This window comes from Neovison vison, chromosome 2, assembly GCF_020171115.1.
Source record: "Neovison vison isolate M4711 chromosome 2, ASM_NN_V1, whole genome shotgun sequence".
NCBI lineage: Eukaryota > Metazoa > Chordata > Mammalia > Carnivora > Mustelidae > Neogale > Neogale vison.
In genome coordinates, this window is record NC_058092.1 from 46,269,462 (window position 1) to 46,288,400 (window position 18,939).

At 47.4% G+C, this 18,939-nt stretch overlaps 1 protein-coding gene across 1 annotated transcript in view; it reads right to left on the reverse strand.

The window, feature by feature from the left end:
- Positions 1-392: 392 nt before the first annotated feature.
- The window catches only part of C8B (complement C8 beta chain), a 43,355-nt gene continuing 24,808 nt past the window's right edge, over positions 393-18,939 (reverse strand). The window contains exons 7-12 of the mRNA XM_044236424.1: positions 17,378-17,618; positions 15,443-15,571; positions 12,641-12,804; positions 5,507-5,660; positions 2,785-2,853; positions 393-620 (exon numbers count right to left, since the gene is read on the reverse strand). Coding sequence (XP_044092359.1) covers positions 469-620; positions 2,785-2,853; positions 5,507-5,660; positions 12,641-12,804; positions 15,443-15,571; positions 17,378-17,618 — 909 coding nt within the window. The 3' untranslated portion in view covers positions 393-468. The remainder of the gene's footprint in view (positions 621-2,784; positions 2,854-5,506; positions 5,661-12,640; positions 12,805-15,442; positions 15,572-17,377; positions 17,619-18,939) is intronic.

The window sequence follows — 18,939 nt, forward strand, 5'->3', positions numbered from 1 at the left end:
CACTGTGGACGTTGTCCTCATTCAATACATATTCACCGCCATTGTCACTGCATGAGTCCATGGAGTCCTTAAGGGAGGAACAACTTCATATCTAGTCACTGATTCATTACTGGGCACCTACTCTATGCCAGTTGTGCTAGACGGAAGGACTTCCATGGGAACAGCTCCTAACACGGTTCCTACCTGGTAAGTGCACGTGAGTGGAACAAAGGTAGACAGATGAGCAAAGGGAGCATGACCAAGATTCTTACGCCCTTAAGGAACCTGTAGTTCATGGTTAACTCACTCTTAGTTCAATCCATGTATGTCTTGCAAATAACATTTTTATTTTAAGCCCCCTGAATGGCACCGCCCTTTACCCTTGGGCTGGCCCCTGGTGGGAGTGGGTAGGAGGTAACTGGGCCTGAGTTCCTAAGGGCTCAGAGCTCTCACAGGGGGCAGCCCACGGTAGGAAGAAGCACTTCTTCGTTAACATTTAAGTGTTTCTGAAGCATGGCCCACACAGGGGTTGCCTCCATTTTGAGGAGGTGGATTGTTGCACTGCCTTTGTCTTGTTTTATGTCCTCCAGAACATGGAGACCAGTCTGACCAGCAATTCCACCTCCCATCAATGGGGACATCTAGAAGAAAGAAGGTCAGTGAACACTGATTAGCCCTTGTTAGACCTGGTGCCCTATGGAGGGGTAGGGGGTAGAAGCCAAAAGGCTTTGAGAGTCAGCTCTCAAATCCTCCCTTCAGTGAGCTGTCTTTCTTGCACACCATGGTACTTGCCACACTCCCTTCTGCCACAGGGCCTTTGCAGATGTTGTTTCCCTGGTCCAGAATACTCTTTCCTCCTTTACTCATCTGGTCAATCGCATTCAGCCTTCAGATCTCAGGTAGAAGGTTGTTTCTTCAGGGAAACTGCCCTGACCTCTAACTCCCCACCAATTCTTCGTATTTTAAGCTCTCACCGGCCATTTTATAGCAGTTACAACTAAAACTTTAAATGTGTTTCTGGGACAATTCAAATGATGTAGGTCTTTTCTTGCTGAACAGCAGTCTCGATGATGGTGGGCTCTCTACCTGATTTGCTCACCACTGAACCTACCTAAGCTGGCACATAGGATGCCTTGGTAAATGTCTGTTGCATGACTGGCTCTGAGCTTAGTCACTTCTTAGCGACAGGATGCTGGGTGGTTTGCTTCTTGTCAATGTATAAACTAGGAGCTCTGTGATCGGCGAGCATCGTGTGTTATATGAAGTAATAACAGACACGGCACTCTCCCCTTCCTGATATTTGCCTTCCCCTTGAGGATTTTTTTGGTTGTTGATGACACTGACAAGTGACTGATTGTCTCCACCACAATATATCAGGCGTCTGTCGGAGTCTCTGATGGGCAGTTATCCTTCCCCATGCATTGCTTAGTACTTCTGGGCCTGCCCACTCATAAAATGAGAAGGTTCCAGTAGGAGGTGTCCAGGGTCTCCTCCAACCAGGAGAAATCCTGTGGTTGTGCACTACCTGCTGGGGGCATAGCACTGTGTGGGGCCTGGTTGCAATGTGGTGGCAGGGGGTGGGGTGGGTAAGAACAACACTCGCATTTCACTGGGGGGAATAGTGCAGGCAGGAGTAAAGAGCAAAGGCTGTGGCAGGCACACTGGACCTAAACCTGTGGTCTTGCTCTTACCGTGTGACCACTGGGCAAGTTCATTAGTGACCTACAAAGCACCTCAGTTTCTTCATCTGTAAAATGGGGATACTGATAGTACCTAATTTGTGATGTTATGGTGAGGACCAGAGGATCTAATGTATGTCAAATACGAAGTGACATGATTCATTTTGCTCTGAAACAAACTAACCAACAATTATTTTGCCCTTACAATGTGTTAGGCCTCCTCCCAAGGGCTTTATAGAGGTTTCAGGTGAAACTCAAGACAGCTCTAGTAGGTAGTTAATTCCATCATCCCCATCTTACAGATGAGGAAACTGAGGCACCAAGCAGTCACATAAGTTGCTCAAGGTCACAGTTACTGAATGACAGATGTGAAACTTGAACCCACACTGAGTCTGAGCACTCAGCAAGGTGCCCAATACATAGTAGTACATTGTTTTTACTGGATGCATCATTTCCTTTTTTAATGGTATCACCAAAAAGAAAAGGAAGGGAAGGGAAGGAGGAGTCAGGGCTAAGAGCATGTAGAGAACTCAGATAATAAACTGGCCAAAGAATTTGAGAGCTGGAAAGGATCTTAATGATAGCTTAGTCTTTTGTTTGTTAATTCAGCCCCTACTGCTGAGCAGCAACTATGCTGGGCCACAGGGACACAGAGATAAATGGAACATGATCTCTGCTTACACACAGAGGGGAGGCAGACAGACAGAATGCAAAATATAATATGCTAAGAGCTATAATAGGCATATGTTTAAAGTGCTAAGGAGTGCATGGGAGGAATTAACTAATTTTACTCAGGGGTGGAGAGTTAGAACTTCTACAAAAAAGGGGCATCTGTGCTGGATTTTGAGGGCTGAATAGGAGTTCAGTTTAAAAAAAAAAAAAAAAGAAGGTAAGCATTCCAGAATGATTCAAAGAAATAACCTGCAAATTCCATGCATTGATAGTCCTATGACACAAAGCACTTTTAGGTGTGAAAATAATGAATTATAAAATCAGGAGCCAGGATGGAAATTTCATAGTACCCAGCTCCCAACCTGACATCCCCAGTGCTCTTTATGCCCTTTTGAATTATCCCCTGGAATTCCCCAGATTTCCCTTTTTTGACCAATTCTCAAAGATTACTTACCTTTCTCATGGGTGACCTCGCAGGCTGTGCCATGGACTCCGATAGGACAGATGCACTCACAGCGTGATTCTGGAAAGACAATGCAGAGAGAACATGACTCACACCATGTGAAACAGAACTCCCGAGTTCAGCCCTCCTCATTACAGTGGTGACACTGCCATTAGATTAAAATAGGAGAAACATTTAGTTGAATGGTTTCAGAGAAAAAGATTCAGGGCCAAGAATACCTACTCCTTCCTTAAGGGCCTTTTGCTCACGAAGGGTGTTTATTACCATCATGAGGATTCACACAGCGTTCCTAAGGAAAATTACTCTGAGCCGACATTTGACCCAGCCTTGTAAGTTTCCAGTGCTAGAAGCTACATTACAGCTCACTGGGGCCACTGGTCATTGGTGCTCAATTTCGCCCCCATGCATTTAATTGTCCAGCCTCTGCTTGAACACTCCTAGTGATGGGGAACTCACTGTCCTTAGAAATCTCATCCTACCTTTGGCCAATTCTGACCCTTTGGAAGTTATTCCGTGTGCTCACCTGTAACTTGTCACCTGGGAGTTACTCTCCTCTGGGTCACACAGAATCCCTTCATAGGAACACCTTAAGTCAGGCCCAGAAGCACCCCAGTCTCTGGCTTCATAGTCTCCCTCACACCAGTGCACATCTTCAGGTGGGTTCCAATTTCTGGGTTCAAATTTCACACAAAGGCATGGGGATTTCAGCAATTCTAGATCAAGACCTTGAGCTGATGGGCTGACCCCACTTCTTGCTGACCACTCCCCCACTTGGGGGTGTCCCCATTCTGATGGCAGAACTTCCCAACCTTAGGCTCTCACTATCTCTGCCTTGCTTCCATCCACCCTGTCCAAGAAGCTAGACACATACTCCTCAATCTGTTGGGAGTGAGTCTTCTCCTGTGTCCCCTTTGTTGAGTTGGCTCTGTCCTAACTCCAAGCGGCTCCCCCGCTGGGTGGGGATCTGCTGTACCCAGTTGCTCTGTATACCTTATTTTGGCTTCCTGCTGGACTGGGCCTTTCCTCAGCCCTCACCACAGGCGCGTTAAGATCCCCCGCCTCAGCCAACTGCAAATTTGCTCTGCCCATTGCAGTGGCCCCAGATATGACCCTTAAAGTGTAAGGGCCTACTTAGCCAGAGCGAGCCATTTTGTTGTTAATGCAGTAAACGTAGATTGAACCTGCCCCTTACCCCAAGAGGAAAGCACTTAGAAACAGAACTGGTGAAATAGGACTGACCAGCCCCTGATAACGGAGCCCACGTACAAGGACGTGTCCGGCCAGGTGGAAACGTCCAATCAGTAAAAGCGCACGTATTACCTCCCTACCTGCCAAGGATGAGCCAGGCCAGGTGGAAACGTCCAATCAAGGGAAAGCGCACGTATTACCCGCCGAGGAGCGTGAACCCCGCTTATCAGGTGCCAGACAAAGGCGCTGATTCCAGCCAAGGTCATAGGCTGAATTAAATGACTATCATGGGGTGAATTGTAATTCAGTTGGCCACCTGTGTGTGGCCAGGCTCAAACACATGGCCTTTACTCTATAAAAGTTAGTCTGTGAGACTGGGAGGGGTCCCCTCTTTGCAAGAGACGGCCCTGGTCGATCAGTTTGATTCTCGATGCTTGGCGCGAAATAAAGCCCTGCTTAACTTTCGCTTTGTATTGGTCTCGTCCTTTTGTCTATGGACCCTTTCAAAAGTTAGGAATCAAGTTCAAGTGACCCATCCTTGCTGTCACTCCTTCCATCCCTCCATCCCCCAATCTCCTCACCATGTGTAGGTCAGGACGTGCAGAGCCCAGGGCCTCTTCTTTGGCCCAGAGAATTGCCCCAAGTCCATCCCCACCCCTTCGTTGCAGATGGCACCTTCTCAGCCTGGTCCTTCAGTTTTATGCTGCTAGAACTTAGGTATTCAGGTGGCCAGAGAAGCATGACTTAGCTGCCTATTTTGACTTCTTGGGAGATAGACTGACCCTTGTTCTAATGCTCGGTACACTTCAGGGTAACACTTTGCTCAGCTCTAGCCCTCCCACTTGTCTGTAAGCTTGTGAAGTCATGGATCCTGTGGGCTAGTGAATTCAGCTGTAGATCGGCTTCTCGGCCCCGACTCCACAGGGCAATCACCTGGCGGGCTTTTTCAAAGGCCAATCCCAGTGATTCACTTTAAGTGTTCCAGGTTGAGGCCCAGGATTCTCCTCTGCAGCCCGGGCTGAGACTGCCTTAGAGGGACATTGTGCTCTCCACCCAGAAACTGCACCTGAGCCCAGGGGGCTCCTGGGTCCCATCCCACCTCACTGTGCTCCGGGGGGGGGGGGGGGGGACTTGGGCAGGTGTGAGTCCTAGCTGGGCTGCAGATTAGAACTACCTGGAGAAGTATTACCCATCCTGACGAGGGACCTTCTTGAGACTCATATGATCCACGTGGGGGCCTGAACGTCAGTAGCTCTGCAGGTCTCAGGGAGTTCTAATGCCTGATCAGGGTGGAGAAGCTCAGTTTAAGAGGCTCCAAATGTCTGGGGGGCTATTTTTTCCCTCTGAGAAAATGAAGAGGGCTTTATGGCAGTCCTTGGGACCTCTGAAGAGGACTAGGGATTGATCTAGAACTCTTCTTGAGATACCCTGGAGGGTATGCTGATTTGATGATGTGTTCTGGCCCCGGCACAGACCCCTCCAGATGATGTCCTCCGCAGGGACGCCAGCTGCGGGGAAAACGTACCTTTCAGAACAGGGAATCCATTCCCTTGGCAGGGAGCACAGTGGCAAGGGCTGACTTCCTTCTGGAACTCTTCCAGAGCCTGCTTCATGTTCTGCTTTATTGTGCTGGAGAAGGCAAAGTCTGTGGCCGTCACCAATTCATACAGAGGCTCTGTCTGGGGAGCAGAAAGGCAGGCATTTTAACAGAAAACGTTCATCAGATAGAAGGCAGAAGCAAGGTTCCACAGGAATGAGCAAGGAGTTGGTGCCTGGAGATGAGTGGATTCATCTGGCACTGGACGGATGCCCCAGTGTGTAGATGGATGTCCCTTCCCACCACATATCCACCAATAAACTCCTTCAAGTTCAGGTCAACTCTTACCGAATACCTCCCAAGTGCCAGGCATTAAACTTAAGTAATGAGTAAGATGAAATCCACAGGAATCCCGAGAGAGAGAGAGAGAGAGAGAGAGAGAGAGATAGTAACCGGTGCTTACAGCACAGCAATTACAGGGATGAGTGCAAACTTGGAATGTGGGGGGAGGAGCAGACAGTTAATCTGTCTTTGGTGGGGAAGAGGAGGTGATTTTCAAGACACTCTTTGAAACTATTATAGCTTTGTCCCAACATCGCCTCCTCCACCAAAACTGGCAAAATCATTCACATTGTGCAAGAGTCACCATCATGAAGCCTTTCCCTGAGCTCCAAAGTTCACAGAACACCTTCCCACCATGAAGTGCTCAGCATACAATCCCGTGTTCAACTGATACAAATTCTCTTTCTTTGCTCCTTTGCAGTCATTCATCTTTTTTAATGAGTTGAAATCTCCCTTTTTCCTTCTTGAGTTAGAAGATAAGCTGCTGGACATCAGGGCTCTATACTCTCAGCTCTGTATTTCTGGGGTCCAGCCCCAAGGGTTGTGAGAACAGCTAATAAAAGTGGGTGAGAGAGGCACCTGGGTGGCTCAATTGGTTAAGTGTCTGCCTTTGGCTCAGGTCATGAACCCAGGGTCCTGGGATTGAGTCTCACATTGGGCTCCCGTGTGCTCTCTCTCTCAAGTAAATAAATAAAATCTTAAAAAAAAAAAAAAAAGTAGATGGGCCAATGAATGGGGGATGGGAGGCCTCACCAGGGCAACAGCAGCTGGCCAGGAGGAGAGGGGGTGGACAGCAGGGACCTAGACGAAGAGAGAGCACTGCTGGTATCCTGGGGACATGGCAGTGTTTTCACAAGTGGAAGCCACAGACCAGTGTGGTGGTGCTGATGGGCTAGGAAAAGTCTGAGGCAAAGTGCAAAGGAGTAGTTAAAAATGTTATGGAACCTCTTGCCCCTAGTTTCAGCTCCAGGGCCAGGTTCCTCTCCAGATTTCGTTTGTGATCCTGCCCTAATCCTGCACTGGAGAGTTTAGGGTCTGTCTAAATGCAGGCAATCATGCCTAATAGAAGCCTCCAGTGGGAAGAAAATTGCTTCCATTTCTTAATGCATCTGATGCTGACCTTCGCTCCAGTGGGCAAAGCAAGGCCCCTTGGTGGTCCCATTGTCTCACCGTTTTGTGGTCAATGAATTGATCCAGAGGCGGTTTTCGAAATAGTCCAGCCTGCTGGCCACACGTAGGGGAGGGCTGGGGGGGAGTGGGGAGTTTGCTGTTCACCAGTGTGAGCTCCTGCGACAATCTGCATTCACTGCCTGAGCACCGTGAAAGGCTGCCTTTAACCCCCCCAGGCATTCTCCTATGAGCACTGAGATTGGCTCCAGGAGAGAGAGCAAGTCAGAGGCAGAGCGGGAATAAACCTCCGACGTGTACTGCGCACCAGCAGCTGGGGCTGGGGGTTGACGTGATCTGACTCCGTCCTCACGAGGTAGCAATGGTTAGTGCTGCTTTCAGATGAGGCTAAGTGACTTGAACAACGTCATAGCCAGGAATCTGAACCAAAGCTTTTGTTTTTCTTACTAGTTCATGATCATTACTGATAAAAATGGCTTGATTATTCCTATTTCCCATTTCTGTGCTGGTGTTCTCCAAAGTTTGCAGACTACAGTTTGCCTTGGGACACAGCAGCGACCCCTGGATTCCACACCTCCCTTTTTGTTCTACCGTAGTAGGGAGTATTGTCCCTTCTCTTATTTGATGGCCCTACCCCCGCCCATCTTTCTTTCTCTCTCTTTTCTCCTCTTCTTCCTCTCTCTTTCCTTCTTTCTCCCTTATTTCTCCCCCAAATACACAGTGTTCCCTCCTCATATTGATCATCAGGTCCTAAGCACACTTGCCCTTGTGAAAATTTTATTTATCATATTGTAGCAAAGGCATGGTGCTCAAAATTTATTAAATTTCACATGGTTCCCTGTAATGACCCTGGTAATCACCATTCTTCTCCTTCTTTATTTTATTAATTGATTAATAGAGAGAAAGAGAGGGAGAGTGGAGAGGGCAAGGGGGAGAGGGAGAGAGAGAATCCTCAAGCAGACTCCATGCCCAGCACGGAGCCCGATGAGGGCTGGATCTCATGGCTCTGAGATCATGACCTGAGCCAAAATCAAGAGTCAGATACTTAACTGACTGAGCCACCCAGGAGCCCCAGGTGATCACCATTCTTAATGATAACACTTAATTATTGTACTGGCAGCAGTTATTAGGTGCTTAACTAAATACATACATGATCTAACTTAGTCTTTACCACAATCCCATGAGGAAGGTCGCCTTCCCCATTTTACAGAGGAAAAGGCTGAGGCACAACAAAGTTAAACAGATAGACCAGAGTCACACGTCAGTAAGTGGTAGAAAAGGATTCGAACTGTTAGCATTGTGGGTTGTGTCCTGTCAGTGTATATTTTTGGATAAATGGGCAGGTATTTATAACAGGTTGGTGGCATAAGAGAAGGGCTCTTGTGTTTTCCACTTACCTCACTTAATATCCTGTTATAAGCATTTTTCCATGCCATTCAATATTCTTTGATAAAATGATTTTTTTTTTTTTAGGGCCGCTTAGAACCCTGTTGTACAGATGAACTACAAGGTATTCATCTCTTCTCTTGTTACTAGGTTTTTGTTTCCTTTTTCTTCTTTTCTTTTGCTACTACAAATAACATAAAAGAAGGTATCTTTTTATATATACATCTTTGCCAACTTTTAAAATGATGCCTTTAGTTGATCGTTGCATTTGAGGTTATTGGATCAAAAGCTATAAACATTTCTAATGTTTTGGATATAGATGGTTACATTCTTCACCTAAACTCTTATATCAACTTCTATTCTCATCTCATTTTATAAAAGTGTCCATCTCATCACTCTCAGTGACATCGAGTATTATAGATTTTTAATCATTGTCAATTTGATGGGTAAAACATGTTGTTAGTTTGATTTTCATTTTTTATTCCTAGAAAAGTGAAACATTTTGCCTATATATTCACCATCATAGTTATGAAATTTGTCTCTTTCCTTTGAGATGTGTCTTTCTTACAAATTGTATCACTCCTTGTACATTAAGAATTTCACTTGTGGCAGAATTTTTTTTTTTTTTGGTGTGTTAGCTGTCATTTACTTATACTCATGGTTTCCCTATTTGAAATTCACAATTTATTTTGCTGGGTGAGATCCAGCAGCCCAAGTGTGACATTTTCTTACCAGGCAAGGTGACCACAACATCTGTATTTTAAACCTTCTCTCGGTCAGAATCATTTGTCTTTCGAGAATCTCTAAGTACGTTGCTTTAGATAATCACCCCATTAGGAAGGTGTGATTATCACTGGTTACCAGCTGATCAGCTGGTTTTCTTTCTAGGTACCTAGCAGGGCTACGATCCCTGACCTCCTGAAGGGCAGGTTTGCAACATGACCTGTTTTGAGTAGTGGCGGGTAAGCAGAGGGAGGGTCTTTTCCAGGGTGAAGCTTTTAGGACAGAGTGAGATGACATTTCCCCTTCCTTAGCACTGCTGCGGTGATCTTGGGGACACATGACCACATAAAGCCTCCATCATCTGGGGCCCTGAGGAGCACTGCCAATAACCCCCTCTTTAATATGCGTTGGACATGTTGTGTGATTGAGAAATAAAGTTTTGATGACTAAGCCACTAAGATTTGGGACTTCTCATTTTTACTGCAGCATAACCAAGTCCTTCCTGACCTCTACATGAGCATCACTCACTATATCATTTCCTTCTACCCTGGGCAATGCCCGAGTTCTGTACAATGGCTTCTCCACCAGCCTGGACCTTAGACCGCAACTCAGCCACCCTGGCTACTGATAGAAATGTACATGGATGGTAGAGTAGGTGACTAGGGTTGCCAGTCAAATAAAAAATGTCTAGCTAAATTTGAATATTAGATAAACAACAAATATTTGTATAGTACAAGGATGTCCTGTGAAATATTTGGGGGATGCTTTTAGTAAAAAGTTACCCATTATTTGTCTGAAATTCAAATTTAACTGGACGTCCTGTCTCTTCACTCGCCCAATCTGTCAACTCTTCACTTTCTTATCATGCTGCTTTCTCAGGAAGAAGTCCTTGGGGTTTTGATGTCTCCCTCTGTACTCTCCTTCCATCATATTTCTCTTACGTCATTGCTTTCATCTCTTGGTCTTCTGCTTCTACATGAGAACATTTTTACAGTGCGCTCCACATCACTGACTCCATTTGTTCTTTACAGTTTCTAATGTAGGCTTTCATCTGCCACCGTGCCCGGTGCTTCCTACAGTCAGTCACTACCTTTCTCAGCTGATGAGGGCTCAGTAGTTCAGCTTCCTTCTTTTGACTTCCTTGTTCATTTTCTTAAATCTTCTTATAAACACAAAGCAAAGGCAATTGACTTCTATTTTCCCACTTTTCGATGGAGGCTCTTCTTCTACGTCGTGAACGTAATTTCAACCTTTGGTGTTTGGGACTCTCTTTATGTATCACTGCTATTTTTTTTAGCCCTTTGAGCAAAGAGCCATTTCTCTGAGGATGGATTTTTACCAGTAAACAGTGGGAATGGGCTCTTCCGTGTTCTTCTTCCCCGTCCACCCGCCTCCTACAGGAATCGTGTTTCGGGTCTTGATCTTTCGATCATGGTTTATGGCTGTAAGCCCCAGCCAACACGCTTGTGTCTAGGAATTGCTGACCCAGTGGCCTCTGCTGTCCTGGAAAGTAATCGCTGCTCTACCTGGTGAGCTGACTCCGCAGAGAATTATGGGGGGATAATGTGAAGGCGTCTGCAGTTTTCTCCTGCCAGAAAGTGTGTGCAAGAGTGGGATGCCCAGATCGTATGTTTCTAATTCAGGTCCGGGACTTACAAAGGAGGGTTTTAAGAGCCTCCAGTCATCTCTCCTCTCCAGCTCCTGAACACATCTCTGAGTCTTTCATCTTTCTCTTCGGCCGCCCACACAGCCCTTCCCAGCACTACACTGATAGTGGCTGTGATACTTTCCCCTGTATCACACGCAGGCTGGGAAGCCACTAGCCTTCGGCAGAGCGCGGCACCTCTGAGGGTAACGTACCAGTCTGCCTCAGGTGTTTAGCATGCTGACCCGCCCTACCTCTCTTCCTCCCTCCCTCTCTCTCTCCCCTCCCCCCACAGCCCCATAATCACATCACATGCTTGGCACCTGATGTTCCCAATGCCCAGGCTGGCACACCCAACCTATTTAGGTGGATAACCAAAGAAAACTCCATTAATTCTCAGTTTTAGGGAAAAGATGCAAGTCAGCTATAAGTGACATGTAAAGGCCAGGGATCTACTTTTCTCTTGAACTCTGTTCACTCCCACGCCCATCTGTGATACCACGCAATGTCACCACAACCTTGCCAATCCCAGATTTCTCTCGAGCTGCCTACAACCTTTGGCTGACTTTATCCTCCTTGGTGCCTGTTAGCGGCTATACCCTAAGTGTCACTACTGAGCACATAGCCGAGCAGAGGATCTGAATGGCAGACTTCTTGTTCTGCAGAAACTGTACATTTGACATACAAGTAAAAACACTGTGGAAAGCTGCCAGGGTTGGGAACTACAGAGCTTCCTGTTAGGAGCTTCAGTCCCTCATCACCCCTCCTTGGCAGCAAGACTAAACCTCTGGGAGTGACGTGGGGCAGGGGTGTGGTGGATGCCAGACAACCAGTGACTGCACAGACAACAGCAAGAAGAGCTTGGCCGAGGACGCAACGTGGACCCTGTGCAGAAGTCCCCATAGGCAAGGACCCACAACCGTTGAGGTGTATGACAGTCTTGTTCGAGCAAACGTCTTCTTAGTTTAAGGCTGCAAAACTGCTCCTATATGGGCAACAGGTGGTTGGGATCATTCGTTGTTATTCACCAAACCCACAGCAAAATCTGGAGGGGAGGGAAGAAGTCAAAGTCTCGGGTCCAGACCTCACAGAGGCTTTCTAGCAGCCACAGACAGACGCAACCTCTGTGACCTTGAATTTCATTCACCACAAAATGGGAATCAGTGTATGCAATCCACAGAGGCATGAGGATTCGATGAGATAATGCTCCTAAAGCCCCTGGCAGAGCGTCATGGATGTAGAAGGTACTCGAAATGTCAGCAATCACCATGAGGTACCACCCCATCCTGTCAGACGGCCGTGCCTGGATGTGTCCTACAGCTCAGCATGTGCCACAGGCTTCATCCTCCCAGCTTCCTGTGTTCTCCTCCAGTGTCTTAACTCCTGTCACATCGCAGGAACTTAACAACTATTTATTGGCTGAATGAATGAAAGCTAAAATAAATAATGGAAAGGGTGGCTCTCTGCTGAAATGGAAACCCTATCAATTTCAGAGGGCTGGAATTAGAAGCCAATGGTGAGTTTCCTTTAGCAACTTGGGTGGCCTGAGTGGAAGGGACTCTAGGGTCTCTAGCTGGTGCTGAACAGTGTATTGTTATTGGTCCAATCCAGATGAATTATCCACTCAAATGTGTGTGCCTCGAGATTAGGGCATGGGTCTTATTGAGCTCTGTATCCCAAGCCCTGGGCATTTTTTTTAAAGACTTTATTTATTTATTTGTCAGAGAAAGAAAAAGAGAGAGAACGAACAAGTTGGGGGAGCAGCAGGGAGAGGGAGAAGCAGGATCCCCACTGAGCAGGGAGCCCAATGTGGGGCTCGATCCAGGACCCTGGGATTATGACCTGAGCTGAAGACAGATGCTTAACCGACTGAGCCACCCAGGCATCCCCAGCTGTACCTTAATTTTGATGACCTCTGGGTTGTACTGCACCGCGTCTCCCCACTCCTGCATCAGCTCTGCTGTCGGGATCTCCTTGTAGGCCAGAGTGGTGATGTGCTCACTGGCCCCTCCTCGCACAAGGACCACCAAGTCTTCCACCATGGTGTTTCTCTTGTTTCTCTCTGGAATGGACACAGAGACCTGGCATGTCAAGGGACCCACTTCAGCACCTTGGAATTTACTGCCACCGAATCAATTACCTAATTGCCTCAATATTTATTAAACTCATCCCGCAGGTGCCAGTGGACAAGGTGGCTTCCTACCAGCAGAGGAAGTCATGGCGCAAGGGACAAAAGACAGCTCTCTCAATCTTTTGGACCTAAGTTGGGGGCAGGACAAGGAAGGGACATCTATAAATGTCACTGAGTCTATGGAAGATAGAGAGCTGATGGACAGATAAATATATACACACTTGTATAAATATATATACAGATATATGGATAGACGGGTCATAGATAGGTATGTAGGTCGACAGGGAGATGAGTTAGTGATCATTCATGTGTCAGCCTGTAATCTAATTGTTGTACATGTATTAACTCACTTACTTGCAGATAAGAAATTTTAGGCATTAAGGGTGAAAAGGTTTATCCAGGTAATGCTGCAGAGCTCTAGCTATAGTGCTTCTGTGTATGCGATAACAGAGGCGGGAACATTGGTAAAGGCTGGGCTTCATATGTGATAGATACCCACTAGAGAGTGTCTACTAGGACATGGTTATTATTTTGACTTCTCACGGAGTTTCCCAGAAAGCCCTCAAGCATATCATTCAATCTTCGCATTCCCATCTGTCCATGGACCCAATGCCAAAAGAGGTGGTGTCGAGGAACCATTCAGCCCTGAGCCTACCACACCTGAGGACCATGGACAGGGAGTGTTGCACACCGCTGACAGGGGTACACAGCGGTACAAGCGTTGCAGAAAACAGTTTTGCTGGAACCAGTCCAGAAAAAATACGCAGTCTACAACCCAATAATCCCACTCGCGGTGCATGCCCTGGGAAACCCTTGCATGTGTGTACCAGACGGCTGCGGAAAAAAGTTCAAAGCCCCAGTGACTGTACTTGTTCAAAACAGGAAGTGACCCAAATCCGACAGTGGCATGGACAAAGTGCTGTATTCATACAATAAAATACTCTGCAGCAACAGAGACTATCATTGTACACAAAAACATGACGATGAATGGGAAAAAAAGACAACCAACACCCAGAACTGAAAAGATCACATCCCATCCATATAAAGTTCAAAAACAGGCAACAGGGGTGTCTGGGTGGCTCAGTTGGTTAAGCGTCTGCCTTGGGCTCAGGTCATGATCCCAGGATCCTGGGATCAAGTCCCGCACCAGGTTCCCTACTCCACAGGGAGCCTGCTTCTCCCTTTCCCTCTGCTGCTTCTCTTGCTTGTGTTCTCTCTGTCTCTCTGTGTGTGTGTGTCAAATAAATAAATACAATCTTTAAAACAAAATAAAACCAAAACAAGCAACACTAAGCTGTATTTGTTGGGGATACATATGGTAGTAAAACTATTAAGACAGGAAGGATGTGTTTAACACAGAAGTGAGAATGGTGTTTTCACCAAAAGGGACGGAGCAGCTGTAGTTAGCAAGGGTTCCGGGGTCCTGGGCAATGTTCCATCAAGGGACCCATTGAGGGTGGTAGGGGGAAAGAGGGTTAATTTACAAGTCTTCTTAATTCTTTAATTTTTTTTCAAGATTTTAGTTTCAAGTCATCTCTCTACCCAATGTGGGGTTGGAACTTACAAGCCCGAGATTAAGAGGGGCAAGGCCCACTGAACGAGCCAGCTGTGCACGTGTAAGTCTTTTTTCAAGAGCACCTGTGTTCTTTGCGTGCGTCTCTTCCAACCCAGGCCCACCAGAATGAGCAAATAAACAGTACAACCAGACGTCAGTCACCAGTACAAGCGATTGTCCTAGACCAGCAGTTACATTTTTGTTGTTTTGTTTTGTTTTAGCTGGGGAACTCTTTCTCCACGTTCCATCCCAGGTAGAAGCTCAGGACGTAGAGCCGGTGGAGGCTTGCTCCTCGGGATGCAGCAGAGGTCACGGACTAAGTCCTTGCCGATCGGCCTCTCTATCCTACTCCACCTGCTGCACTGATTCCCAGTTCCCTTGAATGACCTCCAGGTTTCCTGCTTCCGGACACTTGGCATTACATCCTGGACCCTATGCCAGCCCCCAATCTGGTCTCCCCTGCCATGTGGGCTCTGCTACATGACTTATGTCTTCACATGCTCTTTTAGTCTCTGTCCCACCCTTGTCTCAGGTAAGGGCCAGTCTCCTCACCTGCTCCCTCACCTCCTCTACCTGGCCCCAACACCCCTGCCTCCAACCTCCAGATAGGCCAACTCTCAGCCCCCCCCCCGGAGTCAGTTTTCATTGTAATTTTCCTCCTGCCTTAAAAGCAACGTTCCTGCTTTATTCCTCGAGTGGCAGTCCCAAAGCTCCCTCCCTTAGGAAGCCTGTCCTGATGCTTCAGACTGGGTTTGGTGCTTACTGCAGCCTTGTCATTGTTGCTTTAAGTGTTCGCCCGCTTTGTGTGAGCGCCCTGGGGATAGGAATACAATTTTATTCATTTTTGTATGTCCAGCATATCATAGGAGCTGAATAAGTTTTTACTGAACGAGTCATTATTTTAATTGAAATGTCTTAGAATATCCAGTGTTTGGCTTAGAGAGTGACTCAGTTTTGGGGATGCGAGGAAGGGAAAGATGATGACCACGGAAGTCACATACGCCTGCCACTTACCTCCTATTTCTCTCAGAATACCCTGGCATAGCTCCATCGACACACCGAGCTTGACATAGGCCACCTCAAGAGCAGCGCCGACTCTAAAACCCATCTGGGCACAGGCATGGACATCCTTAAGAGAGTAATCTGAAGGAAGCATGAGAAAGGCCCGTGACCTAGAGGTAATTCACCCTGTCCCTTCTCCTGTTGTCCATTCCAAAGGCCTTGCCCTTCCTGGATGTCGGGGAGGGGAGGGGGCATGGACTCAGGTTCAGATAAAAGGGTGGCTAGCTTGGTGACCTCAATGCAGGGAGAGGCTAACATCAGCATGGAGACCTCGTGAGAGATGGACAGCAACTTCCCCTCAGGGTCCTTGGAGGCTCTGAGGCTCTTTGCCACTCTCCAAAGAGCAGAAGCGCTTGGTTGCTTTCTAAAATTGTGGCTCCTGATAGCAACCCTCTAGCGATTGATTCCATGAATCTAGGTTCCACCATCTGTCCCACTTCTGCTCACCCTCTCTTTTTTACGCTTGGCTATAGAAAAGAGAGCCTGCTCATTTATTAATTGAGGTGATTCATTTAAAGTGTCAGTCTAGGACCTGGCAAAGAGAAGGGGCCAATTTCTCCTATTTATTCATATTTTGGCTCATTTCCCACTTGCTCCTCCCTAATTCTCCACAAGGCATCCTCCCCTCCTGGGCTTGCTGAGAACTTGGGTGTGACTTGTCGGCACTTGGAGGCCAGGCAAGGAGAGGAGAGCAAATCTATGCCTGAGCTGTTCTAGTGGTATTAGGGTACATCAGTATTCCCCCAGACACATTCCTTGAAATACAAATCTCTTGATAATATCTCTTGTAATTTTTGTACTAGTATTACAAGAAAAAATGCTTCTGTGGTCAAGTAAGTATGACCAATGTTGTATCAGGATCATATTTGCAGAAATAAGAAAAGTGCATTGGAAACCAGTGGGATAGAGGACACTCTCTTTGACCTTTGTGGGACTGGGGTCATGCTGGCTTAAATTTACATACATCATATACCATGTGTCCTCCTGCAAGTACAATGGACTTATAACCAAACCCTGGATCTGCCTGCCCTTGTGAACTGTGTGACCCAGGGCAGCTCAGCTGTCAAGTACCATGTTGGAGGAAAGAACATGGGATTGGGAAGCATGAGTCACACCTTAGGCCTGCCATTGTTAGAAAGTCCTATAATTATATGTGTAGGGAGAAGAGACTTCAGGGGGGCAGTGGGAGGTGAATATTAGTTTGGAGCCTAGTGTAATAATCTATGAACTTGCTACTTAAAATGTGGCTTATGGATCCACAGCACTGACATCATGTCACACTTGTTCGAAATGCAGAATCCTGGGTTTCACCTCAAACTTACTGATGGGACTTGCTAATCGACTAGAAGGAAGGAAATACAGTCAAGGTTGACTCCTAGGTCTTTGGCTTGAGCCACTGGTTGGATGGTAAAACCATTCTGAGATGTGAGTGACTATGGGAGACACAAATTTGGGAAAGAAAAGCAAAAGTTGACTTTTGGGGCATGGTAAGGTGGGGCTAGATGTTGGACATCTCAATGGTGACATCAAGGAGTCGTTTGGATGTAAGCTCTTGGGTTCAGGAAAGAGGGCCAGGGTGGAAATAGACATGGGGGGGAGTCCACATGTTGGAGGCATCTAAAGTCATGAGCTTGGGGGATGCTCTCTAGAGATAGTAGTTACAGAAAAGAGGACCACCCAGACAGAGGGTTGGGTAGAAGAGGACCCACAGGAATAGGTTATGAAAAAGGGGAGATCTGCTAGTGAAACTATAGGCAGAGAGGGAGAAGTGAACTAGAAGCAGAGTCTGTACCTCTTCTCCCACCAACTAAGAGAAGCTTCTCCCTACCACCTTGCAGAGCTCACATGGGCCCCAGCAGAAAAATCTTAGTCCCCAGGGCTGTGTACCTGCTTTCTCCATGGCCTCCTTTTTCATGATGAGTGTGTATTCGTAAATGCCCCCCAGCACAGCCTCTGTGATGTAGTGGGTCCCAAAATCACGGAAGAGATCTCTGTACTCCCCGTAACTATACTCCAGGGGCAGCAGCTTGACTCTCTGAAGAAACTCGTAATGGAGCATCAGGCTTCTGGCTTTCAGCCTGTAATGTGCTACTTCAAGGTCAGAGCGCGCATGCAGAAATGAGCTTTTCTAAATGAAAGACCGACATGGGAAAACCAGACCTTTAAAGTTAGGAATCTGGAACGAGAAGATGAACTTTGCAAATGCCATCTGACGTTCTTGGCCTGGGGTCATCACTCTTACGATTCCTTGAGGATACTTGGGGGAAGATGGGCCTATTTGACAAGGGTTCGTTTCTCGTAAATATTTCGATGTCCTTTCGGCTTGGGAGAGCTTGCCCTTAACTCACCCCCTCAGAGCAGCAAAGCGGCAACGAGAAGGGTCAGCGGCCAGAGGCAGACATGGAGAGGAGCAGCAAGTGCACCCAGGACCACTCTGAGGGGAGGTGGGGGTCTACCTGCCTGCCAAGGCAGCCTCTTTGTTTATGCTTTTCAGATTCTGAAGAAAGGCCTCTCAAGAGCAAGTCAAAGAGGTGTTTTAGGAAGGCGAGACACTGTAATGTACGACGAGACAACAAACTACAGCCTGCACCCCGAGTCACGTGACTGGGGTTATGAATGGAGTCTCACTGGAACACAGCCATGCCCTTTCATTCATGTACTCTCCATGGCTGCTGCCACCCCCCAATGGCAGAGCGGTAAGTAGTTGTGACAGAGACCCTAGGGTCCTACAAAGCCTACAATATTTACTATCTGGCCCTTTACAGGAAATATTTGGGGCCCCCCGCTGTGGGGGCCAGACTGAAAGAGGGTGATGCTCGGTGAAGCGTAGGCAGAAGAAAGGCCTCTCAAGAGCAAGTCAAAGAGGTGTTTTAGGAAGGCGAGACACTGTAATGTACGACGAGACAACAAACTACAGCCTGCACCCCGAGTCACGTGACTGGGGTTATGAATGGAGTCTCACTGGAACACAGCCATGCCCTTTCATTCATGTACTCTCCATGGCTGCTGCCACCCCCCAATGGCAGAGCGGTAAGTAGTTGTGACAGAGACCCTAGGGTCCTACAAAGCCTACAATATTTACTATCTGGCCCTTTACAGGAAATATTTGGGGCCCCCCGCTGTGGGGGCCAGACTGAAAGAGGGTGATGCTCGGTGAAGCGTAGGCAGCAGAAGGTACAAGGGATCCGAGGTGAGAGGTTCCTACACTGATGTGTAGGTGGAGGACGATGTGAGAGAGGGGTCGCGTCCACGAGGCACCTTCTGCCCCAGTCTTCAAACGTACTGCCAGTTTGACCTATCAGTGCTAGAAGGCCATGCCAGCTCCCGTGGCGCCAACCGCCCGGGCTCCTCATTGCTCCCTACCTGACGCTCACCTCATTCTAGTCCTATCCCAGAGACTCACAACTTTCCCTTCTTCCTTACCCTTCCAAGTGAAGCAGTGCTCTGCG